The sequence below is a fragment of the Choloepus didactylus genome, chromosome 1, assembly GCF_015220235.1.
Source record: "Choloepus didactylus isolate mChoDid1 chromosome 1, mChoDid1.pri, whole genome shotgun sequence".
Taxonomy (NCBI): Eukaryota; Metazoa; Chordata; class Mammalia; order Pilosa; family Megalonychidae; genus Choloepus; species Choloepus didactylus.
Window position 1 is genome coordinate 234,264,608 of NC_051307.1, and position 26,223 is coordinate 234,290,830.

The 26,223-nt window shown below is 37.8% G+C and overlaps 1 protein-coding gene across 2 annotated transcripts in view; it reads right to left on the reverse strand.

Moving 5' to 3' along the window:
- Positions 1–4,598: 4,598 nt before the first annotated feature.
- Positions 4,599–26,223, reverse strand: part of SUMF1 (sulfatase modifying factor 1) — a 127,043-nt gene continuing 105,418 nt past the window's right edge. For both annotated transcript variants that reach the window (XM_037800662.1, XM_037800656.1), the window contains 2 exons: positions 18,031–18,090; positions 4,599–5,718 (listed from right to left, as the gene is read on the reverse strand). In XM_037800662.1, coding sequence (XP_037656590.1) covers positions 5,608–5,718; positions 18,031–18,090 — 171 coding nt within the window. In that variant the 3' untranslated portion in view covers positions 4,599–5,607. The remainder of the gene's footprint in view (positions 5,719–18,030; positions 18,091–26,223) is intronic.

The window sequence follows — 26,223 nt, forward strand, 5'->3', positions numbered from 1 at the left end:
CTTTGAAAAAGCAACAAACAAGGCCCCTACCTTACAGGCTCCACTTTAAATGTAGGTGAAGCTTTTATCAGTGCCACCTGACAAAGTCTTATCTCTTTCCCCTGATAGTGGGTTCTCTGGTTTCACTTTTCCCCTAAGCGACTGATTCAGGGCTTCTAAAATATCCTGTTAAGGTGCCAAACTGACATGTTGCAAATGAATTGCTCTGATCAGTCTTCCATTTCCCCTTGCCTCCCTCAGCAAAGAAAACAAGGAGTTTGTCAAACAGCCCAGACCCAGGGGCAGGAGAGCAATCCCATCCAATCTCCAATTATTCCGAAATAGAATCCCCTTCTTGCTTGACAACTGTGACTAATTCCAGAGGCCCAACCAGCCTTCTCCTAATGATGACTTTGGGGTCAACTACCATTTGGGGGCAGATCAGAATCTGATCTGAAGCTGAAAAATTCCACTCTTTGGTGCTAATCCTCCAAACTTTCCAATCCTAAATAGGGCAAGGATCAGAAAGGAACATTTCTTATTTTCTAGCCTACCTGAATATTGTCTATAATGATTTTGCGTAACCAAAAAATTAATTAAATTCCTGGTCTAATAGTCTAAACCCAATGACCAGAGGAAGGCTGGAGCCAAGGCTCCATCTCCAGCTCATGAGGTTAACCATTTTCATGGTGTTTTTAGCATTTGAAAGAACAAAGTCCAGCTTTCACTAATAGCACAACTGATTATGGCAAACCTATAAAAGCAAGTCCGACTCTGGAGTAGTGTATAATACAGAGAATTAAGTTTTAATAAATAAAATGAAACCAACCCTCAAGAAATTGACATTTCTGCTATTCTCTGCTACTAATCTACAAATTAGTACTGAGTGCTAAAATTAATGAAAATGGGACTGCCAATGGGTCTGCTGAGATTACCTATGACTCTTAAATGATTTCAGGTGGGAAAGGGTAGGAATGGAGGCGAGGTTTCTCATAACGCATTTCTAGGAAACATGTTCTCGGGCAGGCCAGTGCCCTTTCTCCCATAAAGTGGCTTTATGGTGGGTCCAAGATGTACTTACTTGCTAAGTCATTCTTCAGAGCATGAGAATTTGTGCCCAGGAAATGAACAAACTCATCATCTAGGCTGCAAACTGACACACCACAGGCAGAATTTGGCTACAGAAGCAAAGTATTAGGTAGTCGCAGTGTTTTGTATTTTAATCTGAATGGGTTGCTGTGCCAGTTTGAATGTATTGTGTCCCCCAAATGCCATTATCTTTGTGGTCTTGTGGGACAGACGTTTTGGTGCTGGTTAGATTTGCTTGGAATGTGCCCCACCCAGCTGTGGGTGGTGACTTTGGTGGGATACTCCCATGGAGGCATGGCCCTGCCCATTCAGGGTGGGCCTTGATCAGGGGAGCCATATAAATGAGCTGACTCAAAGAGACTGAATGGAGTGCAGCTGTGAGTGACGTTTTGAAGAGGAGCAAGCTTGCTAGAGAGGACCGTCCTGGGAGAAAGCCATTTTGAAACCAGAACTTTGGAGCAGACGCCAGCCACGTGCCTTCCCAGCTAACAGAGGTTTTCCGGACGCCATTGGCCATCCTCCAGTGAAGGTACCCAATTACTGATGTGTTACCTTGGACACTTTACGGCCTTAAGACTGTAACTGTGTAGCCAAATAAACCCCCTTTTTATAAAAGCCAATCCATCTCTGGTGTTTTGCATTCTGCAGCATTAGCAAACTAAAACAGTTGCCAACATTAAAAACTCTGAAGACTTCACATGAAAATGCAGATATCCTGCTTCTTTTGAAAACTGGATGAATGAATAAGTCTGGGCTCATATTTCTTGCATGGCAACCCCCAGCAACAGTGGGGCAGAGGCAGCCCCTTTAGGAAGGGCATTACTCACACCAGCCAGCTTCACTAGCTCACACTTCTCTCCTGGCCCCCATTCACCCGTGATCCAGGCTCTGTATCTCCTTTGCCCCTAATATCTAACCTGCAGGCTAACTCCCTTATCAGAATTATAATCAAAGATAAGGTCAGTATATATAGGAAGGAAGAAGGGAGGAAGAAACACATGCAAAACATCATTTTAAAAAGAAAAAATAAATCTTGCAATTATCTCTTGTATGAACTTCGTGAAGTTTCAGAATAGAAAGCACAACGTTTACATGCTCTTTTCAAAATATGCCTTTGGCTGACTCAGCTATGGATTTTACCACATGCAAAATTTTCTAACTACAGCTTGAAATTTGAGGATAAAAACATCATCTATTTTGAAAAGGTGATTAGCAAGACTAGAATTCTGAGATTCTTGTAAATAAAAGGCCCATTCCCTAATTCAACAAAGAATTCTCAGGAAAGGCAGTTTCTGGAAAACAGGATTTACCAATGCTCTGTTTTAGAGCCACCACCCACCAAATCAACACTTTATAAACTAAAAGCCACCTTCCAATTCTTTTTTCCTAGAGGGACATGTTATGATTGGTAGGGAAAAAGGTGGGGGAAGAGGGAATGGGGAAAAAAGTCTACATTAATGCAGGTCCGTATTCCATTTTAACTTTTAGGCTAAACCATGCAAAGCCTGAGGCATCTATGTAATTTGATCCTTGCCAAGTCCCTCTTTCTCACCACCATTATCACTCCCACCCCCTGCCAACTCCTAATCATGTTTACAGGACTTTAAGAAAGAAGATATGACTAATCAACTTGCTTACCATTCATCCCATCATGAATATCCCTAAAAATAACATGAGATTGTCCCAGAATTTGGGAGCAAAACAGATTTGAGAACAAACCTCAAATTCTCTCTGTGCTTCAGTGGGGCAAGAAGTAAGACTTAGGACACAAACCCAATATCAAAGCTCCGGAAAAAAAAAAAAAAACAGATTTTTAATGCTGATTACTGGTACATCAATCAAATGCAGTGAGTATTTCTTTAATGCAGAATTAGCTCATCAATGTTTACCAAACAGGAGAGGGAGGAGAGTAGAATGTGGAAGTCATGTTGGTTCATACATGATTTTTTCTCAGTCATGTTTTGAAACAATCAGGGGTTAACTTTCCCACAATTTAAGAGAAAACCTGAGTAATATATGAAAACTTTCAGGAAAAAAAAAATCCTACAAAAGTGCCTTTCCTTGGTGCAAGTACTGATTTAGTAGTTTCAAGAACTGCTGCACTTTTCACTATGTTAAGCTAAGAAAGCTGAGAGTGCAGATAAAAATGCTGCAGACACATCTCCCTTAAAAAAAATGGCTGATAAAGTCTACACCCTCGATCAGATTCTTTGGTGAAACTGGTCTCCATTAGAAGCGAACACCTTCCAGAACTTAGAAGGAGACCCAGGGTTTAAGGCTGCAAAGGACTGACTGTGATGCTGGGTGCAATGGAGATTTAACTGAGCTGCTTGTTTCATTAGGATAGTTATTATTTTGGTTACTGCTTTGGTTAAAAAGTTCCTTAAGTTCTGAGTGGTCTGCCCTTACCGCTATTTCTTCCCATCTGCCCCCTATTTTCTGCATGAAATTTTGCAGAGAGGGAGTTTTTTCAGGAATACATGTATGTCATTATAGACAAAATTATTACACTGCCATTTTGTTAGTCTGCTCATATCTGAATATGCAACACAGTGCCTATAGTTGTACTTAGGTCTACACTTTAGTTGGTTATCTAGAAATATGGTCCTTAAAGGAAGGTCTTGTTAGGATTTCAATTAAATGCTTTCCAATATTATGCTGTAGCTAAAAATGTAATTATAAAACTATGCCAAAACACTCACAAAAATGCTTGTACCATGGCATTAATTAACAAGAGAGGAATTCAAAATATAAATACTATAAATGTATCTATGAAAAAAAAAATAAATGCAGGTGGGAGGTAAGAAGTAAAAACAAAAACTGTACTAGAGTAGTGGTGACTAAAAATAAAATACCTTATGTCCTATATTAGCTTTTTTAATTAAAGAAATGCGGTTATTTTCTAGCCCGAGATTAATCATCAATTGGTGGAAGTTTGTAGAGAATCATTTCATATCCACAAAATGACAGATTAACAATGCAACTAAACCCCCCAGCAACATGACTGTTCTTCAAGATGAATGTTTTAATATTAGGGGGGCTATGCACAAAAGTAGCAATTAAACGTTGGTTAAACACTTAATGAATATTACTTTTTGAACAACCAACATAAAGACCAACCGTTTCTTTCAAGTGACATGCTAGAAATGTTTCAAGGGGCCTAAGGAATGGGGAACCAAGATGAGATCCTGATAAGAGGGCCCTGAGATTGAAAACAAGACACCCGCAGGGAGGCTTTGCTGACAGGAAAAGCGGCTGTGGGTTTTTACAGGAGAGACAAGTGGGGCAACCTCCTTGACTTTACTTCATCTACTGTGGTAGCCAGAAGCAAAGTCATAATAGGGTTCCTGACAGAGTAGTCTAGCATTTTTGAATAAAAATTCTCATAAGCTGCTCATATATCCAAGTTACCAACTAGCTAACAGGCATGATAGTTTTCTAGCAAACAAAACATACATGTATCTTGGAGCCGTTTCTTTAAAAGAAAACACAATGGAGGGAAGCAGAAAAAGAACCAATAAGAGTACAGCTTCATTGAGCAGATACCAGTTTATTCAACATAGTGCATGTTTCAAAGCATCTGATATTCCACATCCAAGAAGACTTCCTACTTCTCTATTACAAAATACTGTATACCCTGAAGACAGTTAATTCAAGGTCCTTGTCCTCTTCTACATCTAGAATTAAACAGGTTCCCTCCATTTAGCACACATTTCACATTCTCCAAAGGCATTGGGGAGAGGGGAGGGCTTATAACTGCCCCTCTGAACCAAAGGCACTTAATGTTAAAAGATAAAGCACAATAGAGTTACCCTAAACCCTAAACAGACATTCCTATGTGTTCAGATTGCTAAACGTTAGCATACCATCACTGGCTCCACGTGGGATTCCTCACAACAAGGTAAAAGACACTGATTTCCTTGGAAAAACAAAGTGCAGTATGAATATAAAAGACTCATCATCACTCCTCTTTTTTGAAAATAATACATAAAAGAACTTCTTATTTTACATGATTAATACCATCCCAAATTCACACATGGAAAAAAATAGCTAAAAAATAATCTGTCATAAATTCTCACTATGAAATCACAACAGAATCTGTAATCCCTCATAGAATTTTTGAGTTGGAGAGAAGCTCATGTTGTCTAACACCTCGTTTGGTAGATGAGGACACTGAGGCCCGGGAGGTCAAGTGTTAGACCTGAGATCTAACCCCTGTGGCAGAACCAGGTCAAACACAGGCTCCTTCTTGGAGCCTACTTCAGGGTTCCCTCTACAACCATACCTCTTTAAAAGATTCTCAAAAATAAAACATGGCGATGATCTCTAAAGATGCACCACACAGTAAAGCACGTGCACTGACGCAGGTCAGAGATTTGGTCTTGCAAGACGTTTCCTTTGGCCAATGGGCAGGTATGTACCCCACCTCTGGGTGGGGATTCCTTTGCACGAGAGAGACAGGTCATTCAAAGTTGCGAAAGAAGCAAGCGCACGTTAGACACCGCTTCTTCTTGGATTTGGGAAGACTCCTCTTGGCTTTTAGCTTGTGGTGGGCAAGTGGTCTGCTGCACAGCGGAATCCCAGATTCGAAGAGGAGCTGTCGGGTGTGTTCTGGCTGCGAGCAGCACAGCGATACCTATAGCAGTAGGACTGTACAGAGAGGAAAAGAAAGGTAAGTTCTACATGGGCTGTAGGCTCTAAACTGTCAAATGCATGTTCTACAAAAGTACCAGCTCTACAGAAGTTACACCTGCCTGTACTCAGTGCTCCCCCATTAAAACCCCCACATATTCACTTAACATGCATATTTTGAAAAGGGGCAGCACATTCACAGTTAAGTATATGTTATTCAATGTCTTTTACCTTATAAATCCAACAGAGATATATGCACAAAGATGTTGGTGTCAGCATTACTTATATCAGTAAAAACAAAGGTAACAATCAATAGTTATAGAAGTTATGGCACATTCAGGTGACAGAATACTAAGCAGCCATTAAAAATCATATTTTCATATAACATTTAATGACAGGAAATTTCAGGATAAAAAAGGCAAGATACAAAACTGTATATCGTACGTAGTATGATCTTGCATGCCAAGAAGGAAAAGACTGGGAGATTCAGTACACACCACAATGTTAACATAGTTATCTTTCAGCAACAGGGATATAGTTCCTACAGTAAGTATATATTAGTGTTATAAATTCAAAAGTTATTTTTACATTTAGAATATGTCATTCAAACCAAATAATAAAGATAAATGGCAATTGAGAAAATATAACATTAAGATTAAAATATAACATTAATAACATTAAGATTGTATTTCACATGCAGCAGATTCGCAAAAATTAAACAGCAAGTCTAGCAACATTAAGGTAGTGGGAAAACAGAAACACTTATAGGTTGCTTTTGGAGTTTAAATAATGCATAAAACTGTATATATTTTTGTGCGTGATTTGTGTTGCATCTGTGTTCTGTTTTTTAACAGCAGGGTACAGGTATGTGCATGCACAACATACACAGTGAATGCCTTGTACACACCCAGCCCAAAGACATTATTAGATCACACAGCTGTTAAAGGAAGTAGGATTCCAACTCAGGCCCTCGGATTCTAAGTATGATGCACTTGCCTCTCTGAGCTAGATTCTATACTCCCAGGGGGTGGGCACCACATCCACATCTCCTTTACCACCCACCGCCTCCCATACACTTGTCATACACACACACACACACACACACACACACACACAAGAAAACTAACACATACCCTTGGTTGCCTGGGAGGTATTCAATGAATAAGAACACATTACTTCATTCAGATTCTTCAAAAGTTTTCAAATTCCAAAAATAACCATGCATGGAAACTTCGTGTCCTTAGGATTGTTCTTTCATCCAAAATAACAGAGAATGAAATAAAACTATTTATTCTATGTACCTCAAGCATTAACTTTGAGTCGGACTGGTGAAACTTAAAGTCCCTGCCAGTGGAGTAAGTAAACTTAAAGCATAAAGCATGAAGAATCAGACAAAACACCTTTGGAACCCAGGAAGAAGAGATAATTTGTTGGGGGGGGGGGGGATAGGTCAGCATGCAAGAGTTTTTTTGCTTTTTTTGTTGTTTTTTTTTTGTTTTAAATCCTTATTCTCTTCTCTCTCACAAAAGTGGAACACTTAAATCTTCATAAAAATTATCTCTAAAGTTGACACACAAATTCTCTGGAGCTTTCCCAATATAAAAGAAAGATACAGTGCTTTGTCTTCTATAGATAGTGAAACAATAGAAACTAATTTTCTCATTTTCCCTGTAACCAGTGAGGAATATGACACATTATTAATTCTCAGACAGGCAGAGGGAAGATGAATTAAAAATATGCTTGAAATAATTAAAAAATCAATGGCATCTCTTTCTGTCATCTACATGCAATGGATGTTCCACAATGACTAGAGGTGACTATAGAGAAGGACGCAGCAGAACCTTCTTCTACATGGGGCCCACTCATCGGTGAAGCAACAGTGCTTCGATATTTCCAGAATCAAGTTCCCGTGGGAAATGCGGGGCCGCAGAACAGTTCACCACTTGTAGAGAATTCCACACCACAGCAGGGAACAAGTTCAGGGGCAGACCGGTGGCCAGACACTGACATTCTTGTTCTGTAAACATACTACACAAGGCCAATAACCAGCAAGCACTTCCTGACCACCTGGGGAGGCATGATCCTGTCCTGTTGGAGATCATAGACTGGTTGAGGAAGCCATGATTACACACCAAACAGCTGTAAAATATGTTAGGGTTAAACAATTCTGAGGTCATTACCAATTCAGATAAAGGGATTGTCCCATGTAGAAAGCTGAAGCATTTAGAAAGACTTTTGGAATGCAGGACTTGACCAGGGTGGGATATGCATGAGGATAGCAGGGGTTCTAGAACTTCTGCATACATATGAATCGCCTGGTGAGCATCTTAAAATCTCAGATTCCTAGGCCACACACCCAGAGATTCTAATTGAGCAAGCCTATAATTTACATTTCTAAGAAGATTCTAGGCACTGCTGCTGCTACTGGACACACCGTGAGAAGTGCTGATTTATAAGGTTTAGAAAGGAGGAAAGAAGGCATTTTTAAGTAGGGAAAACAATTATATAGAAGCACGATTGAAAAACATCAAGCAGTTGAAGAGAATAGCAAGACCATAGCCTGATCAAGTCACAGCATGGTTTATTTACTAAATATTTGAGAGCTTACAGTATGCCAGATATTATACTAGGCACCAGGGATACAAGGAAGAGTAGGAAAAAGTACCTGTTATCAGGAAGCTCACATTCAAGAGGGAGTGGGCAGACAATAAGCTGATGAATTCTGATAGTCATCTCAGAGGAAAGAAATACGGGCAGAGGTGACTGATACTGACTAGGTGGGGACTTTAGATGGGTGGCCTGGGAAAGCCTCTCTAAGGAAGCGACAGGGAAGCTGAGTTGCCCCAAGATTCGGAAACTGAAAATTCCAGGCAAAAGCAATGACTGGTACTAAGAAAACAAATGATCAGAAACAGGAAATGCAGGAGGATACACAGGATAGAGTCACATTAAAACAGTCTTCTCAGTAGAAAGAGGACTTTGGGCTTGAAACACATGGAAATTGTGAATATCAAACATTTTGCTAACTTACCAGAAAGGGCTAAATCCAAGACTTATTATTATTGTACACAAGCCTTATGTACATCCTTGTGAATCTAGTTCCTCATTGATAAAATGAGGCTATTAATAGAATAATGTCAATTGGCTTCATTTTTATCTTTACTTAAAAAACAAAGCACTACACACGTTAGACACTATAACGATTACTTTCTAATGAACATAATACTCTTAATCAAGGAAACTAACTTTGCCTGTCTCATCTGACCTCTGGGTTAACCAGATTCCTCACTAAAACAAAAGCATGAGCCAGGTTGCAGGTCTTAGAGATCTTGTGTTGGACTACAGGAAGATCATAATACCTTTGCCAGCATCTAAATGTGGATATACTTTTGCTATATAAGTGGGAATGCTTTGTTACATAAATGGAAAATTTAGGGAAACCTCTAATGATATGGAAAAAAATTGAAGTCTTTGTTGGATGGCATATTTCTATATGCAACACAGCTCTCAAATAATGTAATAAACAATTTTTAAAATAAGATGTTAATATGCCACAAACCCCGAGATGTAACAACTCTGATTGACTGTTAGTGCCTGCCTGAAAGCACTGTATAGAGGATTCTGAGGCTATGATACAGAATAGCAAAAAAAGAGATTCATGACGTATAAGAGATTTTTGCCAAGACCAGAGTTTAAGACACGGAAATATACAGAATAATTCTATTTCAGAAAGAAAAATTAAAAGGACAAAAAAAAAAAGTTTAGTAGAATAATATCAAAAGTTTTCATCAGAAAGCAGGTTGAATGACATTTCTTTTCATTTGGAGGGGCTGTTCTATGGAGTGTTAGTATTTGTTGTTTCTTTATTAGAAAAGTTATAGATTTACAGAAAATCATGCAGAAAATGCAGAGATCCCACATACCTCCACCCATTATTACTACTTTACATTAGTATGGTATCTTTGTTACAATTGAAAGAATACTGTCACAATTATACTGTTAACTATATGCCATAGTTTACACTATGGTTCATTGTGTTGTACAGTCTTATGGTTTTGTTTATTTTTTTATAAACAATATAAAATTTCCCCTTTTAAGCATATTCAAATTTATAATTCACTGGTGTTGATTACATTAACAATCCTGGGCTACCAGCAACACCATACATTACCAAAACTTTCCATCACCCCAAAGAAAATTTTGCACTAATTAATCATTAATTCCCTATTTCCCTACCCAGATCACAGTCCCCGGTAACTTGTATTTTAGTTTCTGACATGATTTGCTTATTCTAATTATTTCATATCAGTAAGATCATACAGTACTTGTCCTTTTGTGTCTCATTTCACTCAACCCGATGTCTTCAAGATTCATCCATATTGTCACATTTATCAGAACTTCTTTCCTTTTACGGTTGAATATTTCATTGTGTGTGTGTGTATTTGTTTATCAAATTTGATTATCCATTCATCTGTTGATGGACACTTGGGTTGCTTCCATCTTTTGGCAATTGTGAGTAATGTCACTATGAACATCAAAGCGTGCAATTATCTTTTTGAGTCCTTGCTTACAGTTCATTTGCATATATGCTTAGAAGTAGGATTGCCAGTTCATACATCAATCCTATACTTAACTTTCTGGGGAACCATCAAACTGTTTTCTATAGCAACTGCACCATTTTACATTCTCACCAATAATGATTGAGTTTTCCTATTCCTCCACATCCTCTCTAATACTTATTTTCCATTTTTTAAGTAGTAGTCATTCAAGTGGGTGTGAAATGTTATCTCATTGTGGTCTTCATTTGCAGTTCCCTAATGGCTGCTGACATTGAACATTCTTTCATGTGCTTTACAGCCATTTATATTCCTTCTTTGGAGAAATATATACTCAAGTCTTTTGCCCAGTTTTAAGTTGGGTTGTTTGTCTTTTTGTTGTTGAATTGTAGGAGTTCTTTATACATTCTGGATATTAAACACTTATCAGGTAAGTGGCTCCAAAAGTTTTCTCCCATTCTGTAGGCTGTCTTTTTACAGCATGATGAAGTCCTTTGATGCACAAAAGTTTTTAATTTTGATGAAGTCCCATGTATCTATTTTTTTTTCTTTTGTTGCTTATGCTTTTGGTGTAAACTATAAGGAAACAATGCCAAATACAATGTCCTGAATATACTTCCCTACGTTTCCTTTTAAGAGTTTTATAGTTTTGATTCTTATATTTAGGTCTTAGAATCATTCTGAATTCATTTTTGTATATGGTGAGGTAGGGGTCCACCTTCATCCTTCTGCATATACATATCCAGTTTCCCAGTACCATTTGTTGAGTGGAATTGGCACACTTGTCAAAAATCAACTGGCAACAGATGTGAAGACTTATTTCTAAACTCTCAATTCAGTTCCATTGGTGTGTATGTCAGTTCTTGTGCCAATACCATGAAAATAATTTCACTTACAATAGCACCTAAAAGAATCAAATATCTACAACAAAAAATTTAACCAAGGATGTGAAAGATTTGTACACAGAAAATTACAAAACATTGCTGAAAGAAATTAAAGAAAATCCAAATAAATGGAAGGATATTCCATGATCATGGATTGGAAGACTAAATATTGTTAAGATGTCAATTCTACCAAAAACTATTTACAGATTCAGTGCAAACCCAATAAAAATTCCAACAGCTTTCTTTGCAGAATGGAAAATCCAAATTTAAATGGAAGGTTAAGGGGCCCTGAATAGCCAAAAACACCTGGAAAAAAGAATGATGTTGAAGGACATATGCTTCAGGATTTTAAAAATTATTACATATATGATGGTACTGTGAACAATTGATTGCACACTGTGGATGACTGTAGGGTATGTGAATATATTTCAATAAAACTGAACTGAAGAAAAAAAAAACTTATACAAAACAGCAGCAGTTAACAGCAGGGTATTGGTGCAAGGACTGACATGGTTTCTGATGACAAATTGGAATCTAATCTTATTGGGACTCTGTTGTACACAACACATTGCTACTCCCTTGCAGTTTTTAGAAGTCTCCTTGTTCTTGGCATTTGAAGGTTTACTACTACGTATCTGGGCATGGTTCTCTTTGAGTTTGGAGTTCACTGGGATTCTTGAATGTATATATTCATATCTTTCATTAAATTTGGGGAGTTTCCTACCATTGTGTCTTTTAACATTGCTTCTGCCTCCTTCTCTCTTTCCTCTCCTTCTGGGACTCCCATAATGCATATATTGGTATGCTTGGTGGAGTCCCACAGTTCACTTAGGCTGTTTGCTTTTTGAAATTCTTTTTTCTTTCTGCACCTCAGTCTGAATCATTTCAATTGTCTTGTATTCAAGTTCACTGATTCTTTAATCTGACAATTCCAATCACTTGTTGAATCCTTCTAGGGAATTCTTCATTTCAGTTTTTGTAGTCTTCAACTCCAGTATTTCTGTTTGTTTCCTTTTAAGATGTTCTATCTCTTGATTGAGAGTCTCATATGGTTCATTAATTGCTTTCCTGATATCCTTTAGTTATTTGTCCACAAATTCCTTTATTTCCTTGAGCATACTGAAGACAATTTTTAAAAAATCTTTGCCTGGTATGTCCAAAGTCTAGTCATCTTCGTTGATAGTTCTGGATTGTTATTTTGTTCCTTTGGATGAAACATCATTTCTTATTTCTTTGTTTCTCCTGAAATCTTGTTGCAGACTGTACATTTTAATATTCAAAAGTGTTAACTCTGGGATATAGCCCCTGAGCTGTATGTTCCTTAAGTTTATATCCACGTAGTGATTTGAGAGAGATTTCCTTGAGCGCCGATGCTAACGAAAACAAACAAAACAAGACAAAAACACATTTCAAAATTTTTGCCGATTAGCTCTACATCGGCTGGTGCTCTCTTTCAGAACTGAGCCCCTCTGTCAAGAAAATCAGCCTAAGGCAAAGGCAAAATGTAGGGTCATCTCCATCTTTTCTGAGCCTGTGTCTGGTTTTGGGCTTCTGCCTGCTCCTGGCCTTAGGAATTCCTCCATTTACAGGAATTCAAATGTCCTGTCTACTCCCTATGAAACAGACTTTCCCTCCTTTCAGGGTTCTGTATTGAATGATGTAAATTGACTTAATTGATGCCATATTGACTTAATTGTTTCTTACACTGTTATTGCTGTCTGCCAGCTCTTTTGCCTGCAGTACAAGTACTGGGAGAGTGTGACAGGGATGAATTTCCTCGTTCAGTCTTTCAGTCTGGCACCAAGAGATGGGCACTGACACAGAAGCACTCCAGTAGATGCATAGGGGTTACTCAGCTCCCTGTGGAACAAGCCAGGAACCCACAATGAGAGTGCAGGCTGGCTCCACACCATACTGGTGAGGGGTTGACAGAGAGGACAGTAAAAGCACCACGAGCTTCTTCCTGTTTTTAAAGCTGTGGATTTTTTTTTTTTTTTTTTTTTTTTGATTCAGCACTTGCTCCATTACTGGCACCCTTTAACTGTTTTCTGGAGTTTGCAGAAGATGGCTCTCTCTGTTCTCGCTAGTTGTTCTAAGATTCTGTGGGAGAAAGGCACCCTGGAGAATCTTATACCATCATATTGGTGGTTGGACCATTCTCTTTTTTTGTTTGTTATTTATTTTCTAAATACTATGCAAAGAAAATATTTTGTTTGTATAACAAAAAAGCTTAAAATCAGTGACAATAAAAGGAGTTAGTCCTTTATTAGATCACAGTAGTCCCTAAAACTGTCTATTAAACTAAATGACTAGGAAGAACTAAACCCTAAAAAGTTCACGAGTTAGTACTGAGACATTAGGCCCATCACATAAGCAAACAGTCAATACAAGCTATCATTCCATTCCAAAGGTTCATTCATTCAGCAAACATTTATTAATAAGTGGGGTTAATTTTAAATCCTAATAATGGGCAACTAAGGGAGCACATAATTAAAGAGGTAAATGGCCTGATTATGAATGTCCTCATTGTTCTTTTTCTTTTTTTCCAACCCTGCTTTTAGCATCAAAAATGATTTTTATGGATATGAGGTCTTGGATGACTGAAAAATGGGTCATTTTAGTAATTAAGAACAGGAGTAGTGGGAAGGACTTGTTTTAGCACTTATTCAAGCATAATGGCTAATTACTGAGTGAAATTGATTTCAATATCTGTGCTAAGAATATGATCCTTGAGTCAGGAATAATCCATTTAAGTTAATGATTTACCAACTTTGGGACTCTGAAGCCAAGTGGAACAATAATATAATTTTTATGAGAAAGACTTTTAGGAACAAAGGGAAATTTTAACATGATATAGTTCATTATGACCATTATAGAAAACCTCACCCTGGAACCCAGGGTTTCAAATTCATTGCTCTTGCAATTGACACTAGACCAACTCCTCTCATCATTACTCATCTTTCTACAAAATAGCCAGAGGTGAGAATTTCCTCATTGCTCTGGATTGGGCTATGTTTTTTTGTTTGTTTGTTTTTGTTTTTGTTTTTGTTTTTTTTTATTTTATTGAGATATATTCACATACCACGCAGTCATACAAAACAAATCGTACTTTCGATTGTTTATAGTACCATTACATAGTTGTACATTCATCACCTAAATCAATCCCTGACACCTTCATTAGCACACACACAAAAATAACAAGAATAATAATTAGAGTGAAAAAGAGCAACTGAAGTAAAAAAGAACACTGGGTACCTTTGTCTGTTTGTTTCCTTCCCCTATTTTTCTTTTTTTTTTTTTTTTTTTTTTTTAAATTCAGTTTTATTGAAATATATTCACAAACCATACAGTCATCCATGGTATACAATCAACTGTTCACAGTATGATCATATAGTTATGCGTTCATCACCACAATCTATTTCTGAACATTTTCCTTACATCAGAAAGAATCAGAATAAGAATAAAAAATAAAAGTGAAAAGAGAATACCCAAACCATCCCCCCATCCCACCCTATTTGTCATTTAGTTTTTACTCCCATTTTTCTACTGATTTTTTTTCAATTTTTTAACTTTGTTTATCAAAAAATTAAAACAAACAGGCAAACAACAACCAAAAAACCCCACAACATTTCAAACAAAGCAATGGATTAAGGAAAACAAATAACCTAAAATAACTACTTTGCTTCCAATATGTTCCTACCATACCCCAAGAAAATTAATAAACCATGTCCAAACAGGGGAGTAAGAAAAACAAATAATCTAAAATAACTACATTGCTTCCAACATGTTCCTACCATACCCCAAGAAAATTAACAACCCCTAAGAAAACAAAGGAATAAGAGAAAAAAAAAACCTAAAATAACTCTATTGCTTCCAACATGATCTTACTATATCCAAGAAAGTTTACAAACCATAATCATTCCTGAGCATTCCCATAACCTTGAGATTACCCTCCATAGTTTATCTGTTCTTATTAGATTATCATTCCCCCTCCACTAATTGGTATCTCTAGGTCCCCTACATTCTACAGTATAAAACATTGTACATTTTTCACAGAATTCACATTAGTGGTAACATACAATATCTCTCTTTTTGTGCCTGGCTTATTTTGCTCAGCATTATGTCTTTTTTTTTTTTTTTTTTTTTTTTTTAATTTTCATTTCATTGAGATATATTCATATACCACGCAGTCATACAAAACAAATCGTACTTTCGATTGTTCACAGTACCATTACATAGTTGTACATTCATCACCCAAATCAATCCCTGACACCTTCATTAGCACACACACAAGAGTAACAAGAATAATAATTAGAGTGAAAAAGAGCAATTGAAGTAAAAAAGAACACTGGGTACCTTTGTCTGTTTGTTTCCTTCCCCTATTTTTCTACTCATCCATCCATAAACTAGACAAAGTGGAGTGTGGTCCTTATGGCTTTCCCAATCCCATTGTCACCCCTCATAAGCTACATTTTTATACAACTGTCTTCGAGATTCATGGGTTCTCGGTTGTAGTTTGATAGTTTCAGGTATCCACCACCAGCTACCCCAATTCTTTAGAACCTAAAAAGGGTTGTCTAAAGTGTGCGTAAGAGTGCCCACCAGAGTGACCTCTCGGCTCCTTTTGGATTCTCTCTGCCACTGAAGCTTATTTCATTTCCTTTCACCTCCCCCTTTTGGTCAAGAAGATGTTCTCCGTCCCACGATGCCAGGTCTACATTCCTCCCTGGGAGTCATATTCCACGTTGCCAGGGAGATTCACTCCCCTGGGTGTCTGATCCCACGTAGGGGGGAGGGCAGTGATTTCACCTTTCAAGTTGGCTTATGGGCTATGTTTATGTCATACATATGTTCCCAGAATTTAGAAAAGAGAGAGAGAAAGCAACTAAAGAGATAATTATAGTTAAAACTGTTTAATGATCCTGGTTGGGATCTAACAAGTGAGGAGGAGAAGGTAACTTTCTCAAGCAGAAAAAGGGCATCTATAAAAAAAACTACAGCTTACATCACACCTAATTTTGAAAGATTCCTTGCCCCCTAAAGATAAGTAATGTCTTAACACTAAAATTTAACTTTACTAAAGGGTCTAACCAATGCAATACAGCAAGAAAAAAGCAATAAAGTGCATCCAGATTAAAAAGGAAGAAGGAAAACTGTCTTTATTCATAGATAAGATCATCTATGTAGCAAATCCAACAGAATCCATAAAAAGGTTTTAAGAACGAATATATGAGTTTAGCAAAGCTGCAAATACAAGATAAATATATAAAGTCAATTTACCATGTAATATATTTATTAAAAATATAAATTATGTAAAAATATATTTTTAAGATCTACTGGGAAAATTATGCAGATTAAAACCAGATAAGTAAAAGAATTCAAAAGGCTAAAGTAAACAGATTCATACGCATGGAATCAGGATATTTTAGTATTCTTTAGTTGTTTAAACTGGTTTTTTTTCACAAGTGTTATTTCTCCTTTCTATTCTTGATGAGAAACCTTCTGGTCCCCAATTACTTATAGACTTAGCACTTGGATTCTCAATTAAGAAAACTGCCCATTTGTCAGAGACATCAATGGTCTATTGTGCCAAAAGAAGTTCACCCTGTTTTTCATGGAAGTCTGGCTCCCTATCAGAAGGATTCAGGTTCACTTGCAGTAGGTAGCTTGAAACAGAGGACAGAGCTGGGACTAAAGACCAATGTGTATACAAACATACAAGTGTATGGGGAAGACCTGGGGCAACACTCTAACTTGAAAACAAAACTGGAATAAAGCATGTTCACCCTTTGTTATAAATGTAGATTTAAAGTATATATTGCATTCAATTCTATGAACTTCCACTTCAATCAGTGAATTAAAAAATTCTAACTTGAGAAATGCAGAAGAGATACATATCTGCAAACTCACACGTGTTTGAATCTAAAAAGATTCTCTTCGTGGCAATAGCTCCCAAACTTTGCTGTATGTTATTATCACCTGGACTACTTTAAAAATTCTGACGCCCAGGTCACACTGCAAAAAAAATTAAATTAGAATGGGGGCAAGATGAGAAGTCAAGCATCAGAATTTTTTATAGATCTCAGATGATTCCAATATGCAATAAAGTTTGAGGGCCACTGCTTTAAGGCAAAGTTAGAGGAAATCTCCATTATCAAATTAGTAACTTAATTTGGCGTCATTATGAGTTGGTCTAAGGCTCTGATGCCTGGAATTTAATTAATTCCTGAATTAAAACAGGAAGCTTCTTGCAATAATCTTCAAAATGCTATCTATGAATATGGAAAAACAGAAGCTGAAGTGCTGGGGACACTAAAATATATGACTCACAGGAAAAAAAGGTGGGAGTGCTATTCAATTTCTGAATTCCTTATAAAGGTTACTCATGAAACACAAGAGCCAAAACACCGAGTCACTCTGACTAATCAAGAATAGCCAAATCTAAAACACCCTCTGAGAATGATGCTTATCTCACAAGGTGCACAATTTGTACCTAGAACACTTTGGTATTTCCATTCTAGTATACCACAAGCCATACTCCATTTACAACTCTCACCCTAATCTTAACAGGGAACCCAGAAATTTACGGGAGTCTCAAATTAAGGATGTGCTTCCAGACTTACATGCTGGAAAATATACAGTCCACACTAGTTCATGGGGACAACAAAGATCACCCAAAGAGACAAGATTCAACTGATGGAATTTGGTTGATAACAGCCTACTCATAATCTCTAACATTTTTCCCTTGACTGTGCCCAAAACGGAGCAGACTTTCCTTCTTTTTTCTGGCTTAGATAGGGTAAGTATTAGCAGAAGTAGATAGGATATATCTGGGGCTACTGTTCACAGTGGCTACAAGACCCAAAAAAATTTTCAGTGACATGACTTACCTTGTGACACATATAGGATCCTCCTTTCTTTACCCGGTCTTTCCCAGAAGGGGGACCTTTCTGTGGACGAAAAGAACTCGTTAGTCCAGAGAACCCAAGCATCCCCTCACACGATGGAAGAGAGTCCATTTTGGTCCAACCTGCTAAACTCTCCACACACATTTCTGCCTCTGGGTTTTGTGGCTGCACCCACACACACCCCTAATTGCCCGAATCTATCCATCCTTCAAGACCCAGCTCAGGTTCCCCTCTTTCATGACATCTTCCTGACTGCAGTAAGAAACACTGCCTCTAAACCCCTCCAGCATGTCTTGCCTAGGCGAATCATATGCTGCCTAACAGCATCTCTTGCATCACATTCATATGCTGATATGCAAATTGATCCTGCATGATTATTGGTTTGCTCAACTAGACTGGCAAGCCTCTTTGGATTATATGTTCTTAGAATCCCACTGTACAACACCCAACAAACCCTTTGTAGACTGAATGAGGGAACTGTTTATTTTATCTTTTAATTTTAGGTCACTGTTTTAGTTCCCTATCTGCTGAAACAAATAACTCCAAGTTGCAGGCGAGGACTGGCCTGTTCCAGACATGTGGGTGGGCCCACTCTCTTGGCCCAAGGAGATCTTTTTGGTCCAGATCTTTGCTTCCATGGTTCTGCCCCTGAAGTCATCTTTCCTTCACTCTGTCCTTCTCTATCCCTTTAAGTCCAGACTGGTAGTAATTCTGATCATACAAATTTTACAAAAACTTTGTCGGCTTTGCAATGCAGTTCAAATGGGTCCAAACCATCAGACAACAGAATGTTCTATGATCCTTCCTGGACAACTGCACTTTCAATTCTGACTTTCACTGAAATGTCTTACTGGATCCATGTTCAGCCACATTCCCTCTAGCAAAGGGTTGCTCAGTTAAGCCATCATTTAGAACCGTGTTCTCTGGGAAGTCACTTCCCAAAAGCTTAGGGAGGTCTGTGATAGAGCCACTTACAGTCCTCAACTCAGAGCACATTACCTGGATAGTCTCAGAATTTTCAAAATCATAAATTGCTGGTTCTTTTGGGCTCAAGAGTTTAATTCTCAGCTTATCCCTTTCCTCTCACATTTTACTATAAATTGCAAGGAGAAGCCAGGAGTACCTTCCACACTTAGCTGGGAAATCTCCTCAGCTAAATATCCAAATTCATCACTTGCAATAGCTTTCAATCTAACATTAGAACACAATCTGGCCAAATTCTCTGCCACCTTATAACAAGGATCACCTTTCCTCCAGTTTCCAATAACATTCATCATATCCATCTAAGGCTTCATCAGAAGTGCCTTTAGTATCCATATTTTCACCAACAGTCTCTTCAAAGCAATCTATACTTTTTCTATCAAGTACTTTATTGTCCATCCAGATTCTACTCATTACCCAATTCCAAAACTGTTTCCACATTTTTAGGTATTTCTAACAGCAGCACCCCACTTTCTAGTGCTGAAAACTGTTTTAGTTTCCTAGCTGATAAATACCATATCTGTTAGTTTGAAGCTGTTATGTACCCCAGAAACAGCCATGTTGTTTTAATCCATTCCTGTGGGTGCAGACCTATTATGGGTGAGACCTTTTAGTTAGGTTATTTCAACTGAGATGCGACCCACTTCATTCAAGGTGGGTCTTAATCCTTTTACTGGAGTCCTTTATAAGGGGATAAAACACATAGAAGCAGAGAGATGAAAGCAAGAGAAGCTCATAGAGAAAAGCCCTGGAGAGGCTGAGAGAGAGGACCCACAGAACCTCACAGAGAAAGCCACCAGAAACAGAAGCTGAAAGCAGCAAACCCAAGAGCAAAGGACGAGCAGATGCCAGCCATGTGCCTTTCCATGGTATCCTAGATGCCACCAGCCTTTCTTCACGGAAGGGATCTTCCTGTTGATGCCTTAATTTGGACATTTTCAAGGCCTTAGAACTGTACATCTGTAAGCTAACGAATTCCAACCGTAAAAGCCAACCCATTTCTGGTATATTGTATTTCAGCAGCTTTAGCAAACCAGAACAACATAAAGCTTAAGAACAGGGATTTATTGGCTCACAATTTCAGAGTCAAGAAGGCTTGCTTCCTGCCAGGGTCAGTATCTTATAGCTGCCCAGCAATCTCAGGGGTTCCTTGGCTTTTCTGTCACATGGCTATGCACACGGTGGCATCTTCTCCTTTATCTTCTGGGTTCTATTGACATCCAGCTTCTGACTGCTCCCAGTAGCTTCTCTTTCTGTGTCCAAATTCCTTTGTGTATAAGGAATTTGCATTATAAGCAGCCATATTGGATTAAGGGCCACCCTCATTCTATTTGGGCACACCTTAACTAAAACATCTTCAAAGGTCCTATTTATGAAAGGATTCAAACCCTCAGGAACAGGCCTTAAGACCTGAACATGCTTTTGTTGGGGAGCATGATTCAATCCCCAAAAGCAAGGTTTGAGACATAATTTACCCACGGTAGAATCAAACTTTTCTGAATTCACAGTTCCAATGTTTTGACAAATGTATGCAGTCATGTCAACACAATAAAGGTATAGACCCTATTTTATCTTCTTAAAAAAACATTTGTATAGTGCTTACCATGAAGCAGGCATGGTTCCAAACACTTTGCAAAGATTAACTCATGCAATCTTCATAAATTCTGAGGTAGGTTAGACTGTTAGCAGAGTCTGGACCTAGAATCTATGTTCTTAACCACTCCACCATGCTTCCAGTGTAGGGAAATGTATGTAGGATATGTAGGAAATTGGGCAGTGCCTAAAAGGAGACAAGAGGGAGCAGAGGCTATCGCTGTAATAAGAATTAAGATCTACCTACATCCAACCAAGAAATAAGACTGTTTCTTCTAGGGAGGACTTTGGATAAAAGAGCAATGGAAATGGAAATCCTAAAGCTTTAGGTGTGGGGATGAGAGTCTCAACATAAGTAGGCCATGCAAAGAACAGCTGAGAGGTCTCAATAAGTTCCCAAAGCCCAAACTACATCAGGAGAGTTTCAGAGGAACAAGGAGTTTTTGTTTTACCTTTGTTGTGTGAAACGAACTAATCACACAGCTGTCTGCTCTTTGTTTACTGAAAACAAGAGAAGCTTGGACAGCCGTCCTCCTTAGTTTTCCCTTTTCTTGCCAACCACCTATTGTCCCTTGATACAAACATAAGCAACAGAATGTAAAGGAATTATGTTTTTCTCCAAGTCTGGCTAACACATTGACTTGCAAATGTCAACTTTGAGGGCAGAAGTTCAGGTTTTCTTCTAAGCATTTCCAGGTACTTAGAAAGTGTCATAGACCAAGTCATTGACTATTCTTCATTCCACTGCAGGGCCACAGTGTTCCCATTGCTTTTATTGCTTAATGTTATACTAAGAAACTTTCACTGATTGTAAACGGTCAAGCTACAAATATGAAAACCTGCATGTGAAAATAATGACCAGCAGAACAGCTTTTTTTCCCAGGAATATCTGAAATCTGATAGACAATGCATTGGAATCTGCTGGATGACTTTACAATTCTATAAAAGTAAGACAGTCACCAAGAAAACATGAAAGCAGAAATAAAAGAATTTATGACTGTGTAGTTGTGCCCTATAATGGCCACATGGTACTAGGCTAAGTGCCTTGTTTGGGAATTCTTGCATTTCACTGCTGCAAGTGGTCTTCTGCCTGCTGTGTTACAGTGTATCAAATGACAGTTTAAATTCTGATTAAAGTCAATCACAGTATCTCCCACCATGCAAGATTAAATTCTTTTGTCAAGTTAGATCTAAGAACAGGAAGCTGATTTGCCAATGGGAGGGAGTCAGAACAAAATAGTCCCTTTTCATCATCAACTTCAATGGATTAAGTCTGCAGTCAAAACATATGTCACTCATCAAAGTGACAAGGGCCCTAATTAGCATACTCCTGTGATGACACAAGCCTAGCAGTTAATAATAAAGTCTTCCTCTAGGTGACCAGCTCAGTTCATCATCTTTAAAAACAAAACTGTTGTTGCTGGAAGACAACATGGCATAGGATTTGCTACAACTGTTTGAAATGCTTGCAACCTTGCTCAGAGAAAGAAAGAAAAATTGCTGCAGGGTATTTGCAAAAGAATAAAGATATAAAACTTAATATTGTCTCTCATGATCAAGTTTATTACTGCAGGTTAAAACAACTTAGCTGGCTACCATCAGAAGCACTTAAATACGTTATCGTTTTGCCTTTATATCTGGGCAAGTTACAGTGGTCCCACTCCCCCCTCCTACCACTGTAGCTAAGAGTCAAGTAAAAGAACACGTTGAACATAGGGACTCTGCTCACAAAAAGGCAAGAACGCATTTGAATGTTGTCTCCAAAGGTACTGCTACCTATAAATGCTCCACTCCCACAGACACAAAAATACCCACAGGCCTCCCAGGCTTGGATGATTGCATGGAAAGGGAAAAAACCCCACAAGTTTCTAAATGTCAGCTCCAATAATCTCAAAAGGCCAAAGGTACAGCTAAAGTTCTCAGGAGAAGAGATGAAGAAGCAATGCTCTGAACTGAATTATACATTTGAATATAGTTAAAAGGGGAAATTTTAGGTTGCATATATTTTATTAGAATAAAAATTAAAAAAAAAAAAAAACCACATAGGCCTGTATAACACAGTAAACCTTAATGTAAACTATGGACCATTACTAATAATATTATAATAATATTCTTTCACCAATTACAACAAAGTTAACACAGTAATGCAAAGAGGTAATAAAAGGGGGGGTATATGGGAACTCTGAATTTTCTGCATGTATTTCTGTAAACCTCTAACTTCTCTAATAAAAAAAAATTACATTTAAAAAAAAAAAAAGAAGCAATGCTTTGAGTGTCACTGGAAAGACAGATCCTACCATCTAAAGTACCTGGGATGGCATAAAAATAATCTTGAACAATCAACAGTAGATACCATGGAACCAGTAAAACTGGCTTGTTGAACAACGAGTAAGCCTGCAGGAAGAGGAGTGACCAAAGTGTAGCAGCCAGGACACATTTCACAGTAGCATCAACAATGACATCTGTGTAGTCAAGAGGACACATCCACTTCTCTCCTTGTCATACCCCTACCCAGCACACTTACAGTGAAAGTAACTGAAAGGAGAGCTGGACAAATTTGCATCAATCATCAGAGTCAAAAAGTACTACTTTCAACCATGCTTTTCAAAACAATTGTGTTAAATACTAAACAGTCATTAAAAAGAATGAGGCAAAATTTAAAACCTCCCGATTTTCCCTATGCCAGACGAGCCCTGAAGTTTAGAGGCACCAGTCTCTCCCAAGACATCAACCAGTTGCATCCCCTACCCCACAATGGCGACACCCCTTTTCAACATGAAGAAGTTAGAATGCTCACTGCCCAAATATCCCTGAAGACCAAATGATCAAATGAGACGGAGGAGTTGTAACAGAGAAGTTAGGACTCAACAAATGATTATGACTACTGAATCATTATATAGAGATTTCTTTTTAGTACCTAGTATATTAGAACAGCCAGAAGGAAATACCTGAAATTGTGGAAATGTAACCCAAAATATACTTTGAAATTTGCTCCTGTTAAACTGTATTTTGAAATTTATCACTTTTCTGTATATGTTATATTTCACAATAAAAAATGTTTAAAAAAAAGAATGAGGCATTTTTTTTTAATGAAACATTAAAAACAAACAAACAGACAGACAAAAACAATTCAGAATGAGGAGATGGTTTTGCCTCAGTTCTGGAGGCTAGAAGTCCAAAATCTATAGGGGAGAATCCTTCCTTGCCTCTTCCAAGCTTCTGGTGGTTTGACAACAATCCTTGGGCTTTAATCCGTGCCTCATTTGTCACATGGCATTCTCCCCTGTGTCTGTCTGTGTCCACATTAGTGACAACGGATTAAGGGCCCATCTTACTTCAGTATGACCTCATTTTGACTTAACTAATTCCATCTGAAATGACCCTAATTCCAAAAAAGGTAACACTCATGGGACTGGGGATTAGGAGATAAGCATCTTTTCAGGGGACACAATTCAACCCATAACAGCTTAAAATAGTACTATTTTATTTTCTAACTTCTAAAGAAATGATGGATGTAGGCAATGATTACCAATGGCTGCAAAAATCACTGCATGAAAGTCTGGTGTTTTTTCTCTCTTTTCTTTGGTTTGGATAATTTCTCTTGTTCTATCTTCAAGTTCACTGATTCTTCTACCATTGCTAATCTACTTAGTTCATGTAGGGAACTTTTCATTTCAATTGTACTTTTCAATCCCAGAAATTCTACTTAGCTCATTTTTAGTAATTTTCATTTGTCTGTTGTGATTTTCTACTTGTCGATTCATAATTAACATATTTTCTACTAATTCCTTGAATATACTTTTAGTTCTTTAATTATAATACCTGCTTTGAAAATTTTGTTAAATTAAACATCTGCATCAACTCAGAGTCAGTTTCTATTTAACTCATCTTTTTCCTCAGTATGGATCACACTTTGCTGTTACTTTGCAGGTCTATTACTTTTTTAGTTGAAATCTGGACATTTCAGTAATATATGTAGCAACTGAATTTTCTTTAAATTTTATGAGGGTTTTTTTGTTTTGTTTTGTTTTGTTATGTTTTAGTAATCTGCCTGGATATAAAGTGCAGAATCCATCTCTTTAGGGTCTGATTTCTCTCCTCAGTTTTTTGTTTGTTTGTTTAATTTTTAATTTTTTAGCCTAGTTCCCTTGCATTCATACCTCTAATGCATATTTTACTGGTCAGCCAATGCTTTAAGCAGAGGTTATGCCCACATATCTTGAGTCCACAAGGCTGCTACTCTTTGCCAACCAAGATGTGTGGGTTGAGGAACGGCATTCAAGGTGGCAGTCAGTCTCGAATCTCCCTTGGCTTTCAATTTTTGCTGGGCTCTCTTTGGTCCCCCCCACTAAAGTTTAGTTGACCAGATAGCCAGGGTAAATTTGTCTTGGCCTCTCTCACTTCCAAGATATCCCTGTTAAATTTCTGACAAGTCTGAACCCATTACAAATCAGGAATGCAACCTTGGATTGGTAATGCTTCAGGATTTCCCCAAAGATTCTGAACTGAGTCTGTTCTTTTAGCTGGCAAAGCTGCACCCTCTGCCCCAAAAATGAAGTCTGCTACACCATCAGTCCTAAACTGGTAAAACTACATTTTTTTTTCTACTGAAAGAGCTGGGTAGCAGAAAAAGGATATAGGATCAGCCCAAGGCCAGAACACCACATACTCCCACCCATTCTTGCCAGGAGCTGCAGAAATTTCTCAAGAATAAACACTTCTCAATTTTTTTTCTGCCTTTAGTGGATTTCCAGTGTCTGAATGGTTGGTTTTTGTTTGTTTTTACAAATTTTTTTCAGTTTTGTACTTGTTTTTTTGTTTTGGGGCATCATTTGACCTCTTCACGTTGCCATTACAGAAAAAATATAATCAGGATAATAACAACTGTTGAATCTATTAGAATCCTAATTCTCAACAAACCAATTGAAGGAAAACATTTACAAGACAATTAAGGAAATCTGAACACTGATTGGGTATTTGACAATATTAAGGCATTATTGTTAATTTTTTTAGATATGATAATGCCAATGTGTTTGTTTTTCTGTTTTAAAAAAAAGTTTATCTTTTAGAGATACATACTGAAGTTTTCTTAGTAAAAAAAAATATAATATTTAGGATTTAAAAAATAATCTGAAGGGTGTTACATTCAATGAGAATGGCTAACTGTTAATTGGCTAGCTTTATAATGTACAACTTGGCTAGAATGAACCTCATTTCCCATCATCCCCTTCCCTTTATGTTTCTGAGTAGGAGGAGCTACAAAAGTCATTTTGTGAGAGATCTGGACAGTTGAAGAGAAGCAGTAGCCATAGTGTTTTTTCATTCAGGCAGTCAGTACAAGGGCATTAGGCAAGCCTGCAGCTGCTGCTTCTACCTTCCCTTGGATAACTCTGTAGCTTCCTTGACTCCTGGGAAAAGGTATATTTAGCTCTGTGATGAAGGGTGCTAGTTTTTGTATGACATCCACATCATCAAAGTTGAAGGCAGTGAAAGATTGACACAGGTTCCAATTTGTCTTAGTGGATTCCAGTATACCCTTGTTCTCCCCCAACTGTACATCGTATTTCTTTTTCAACTGCTTTCCTTGCAGACCTCAAGCGC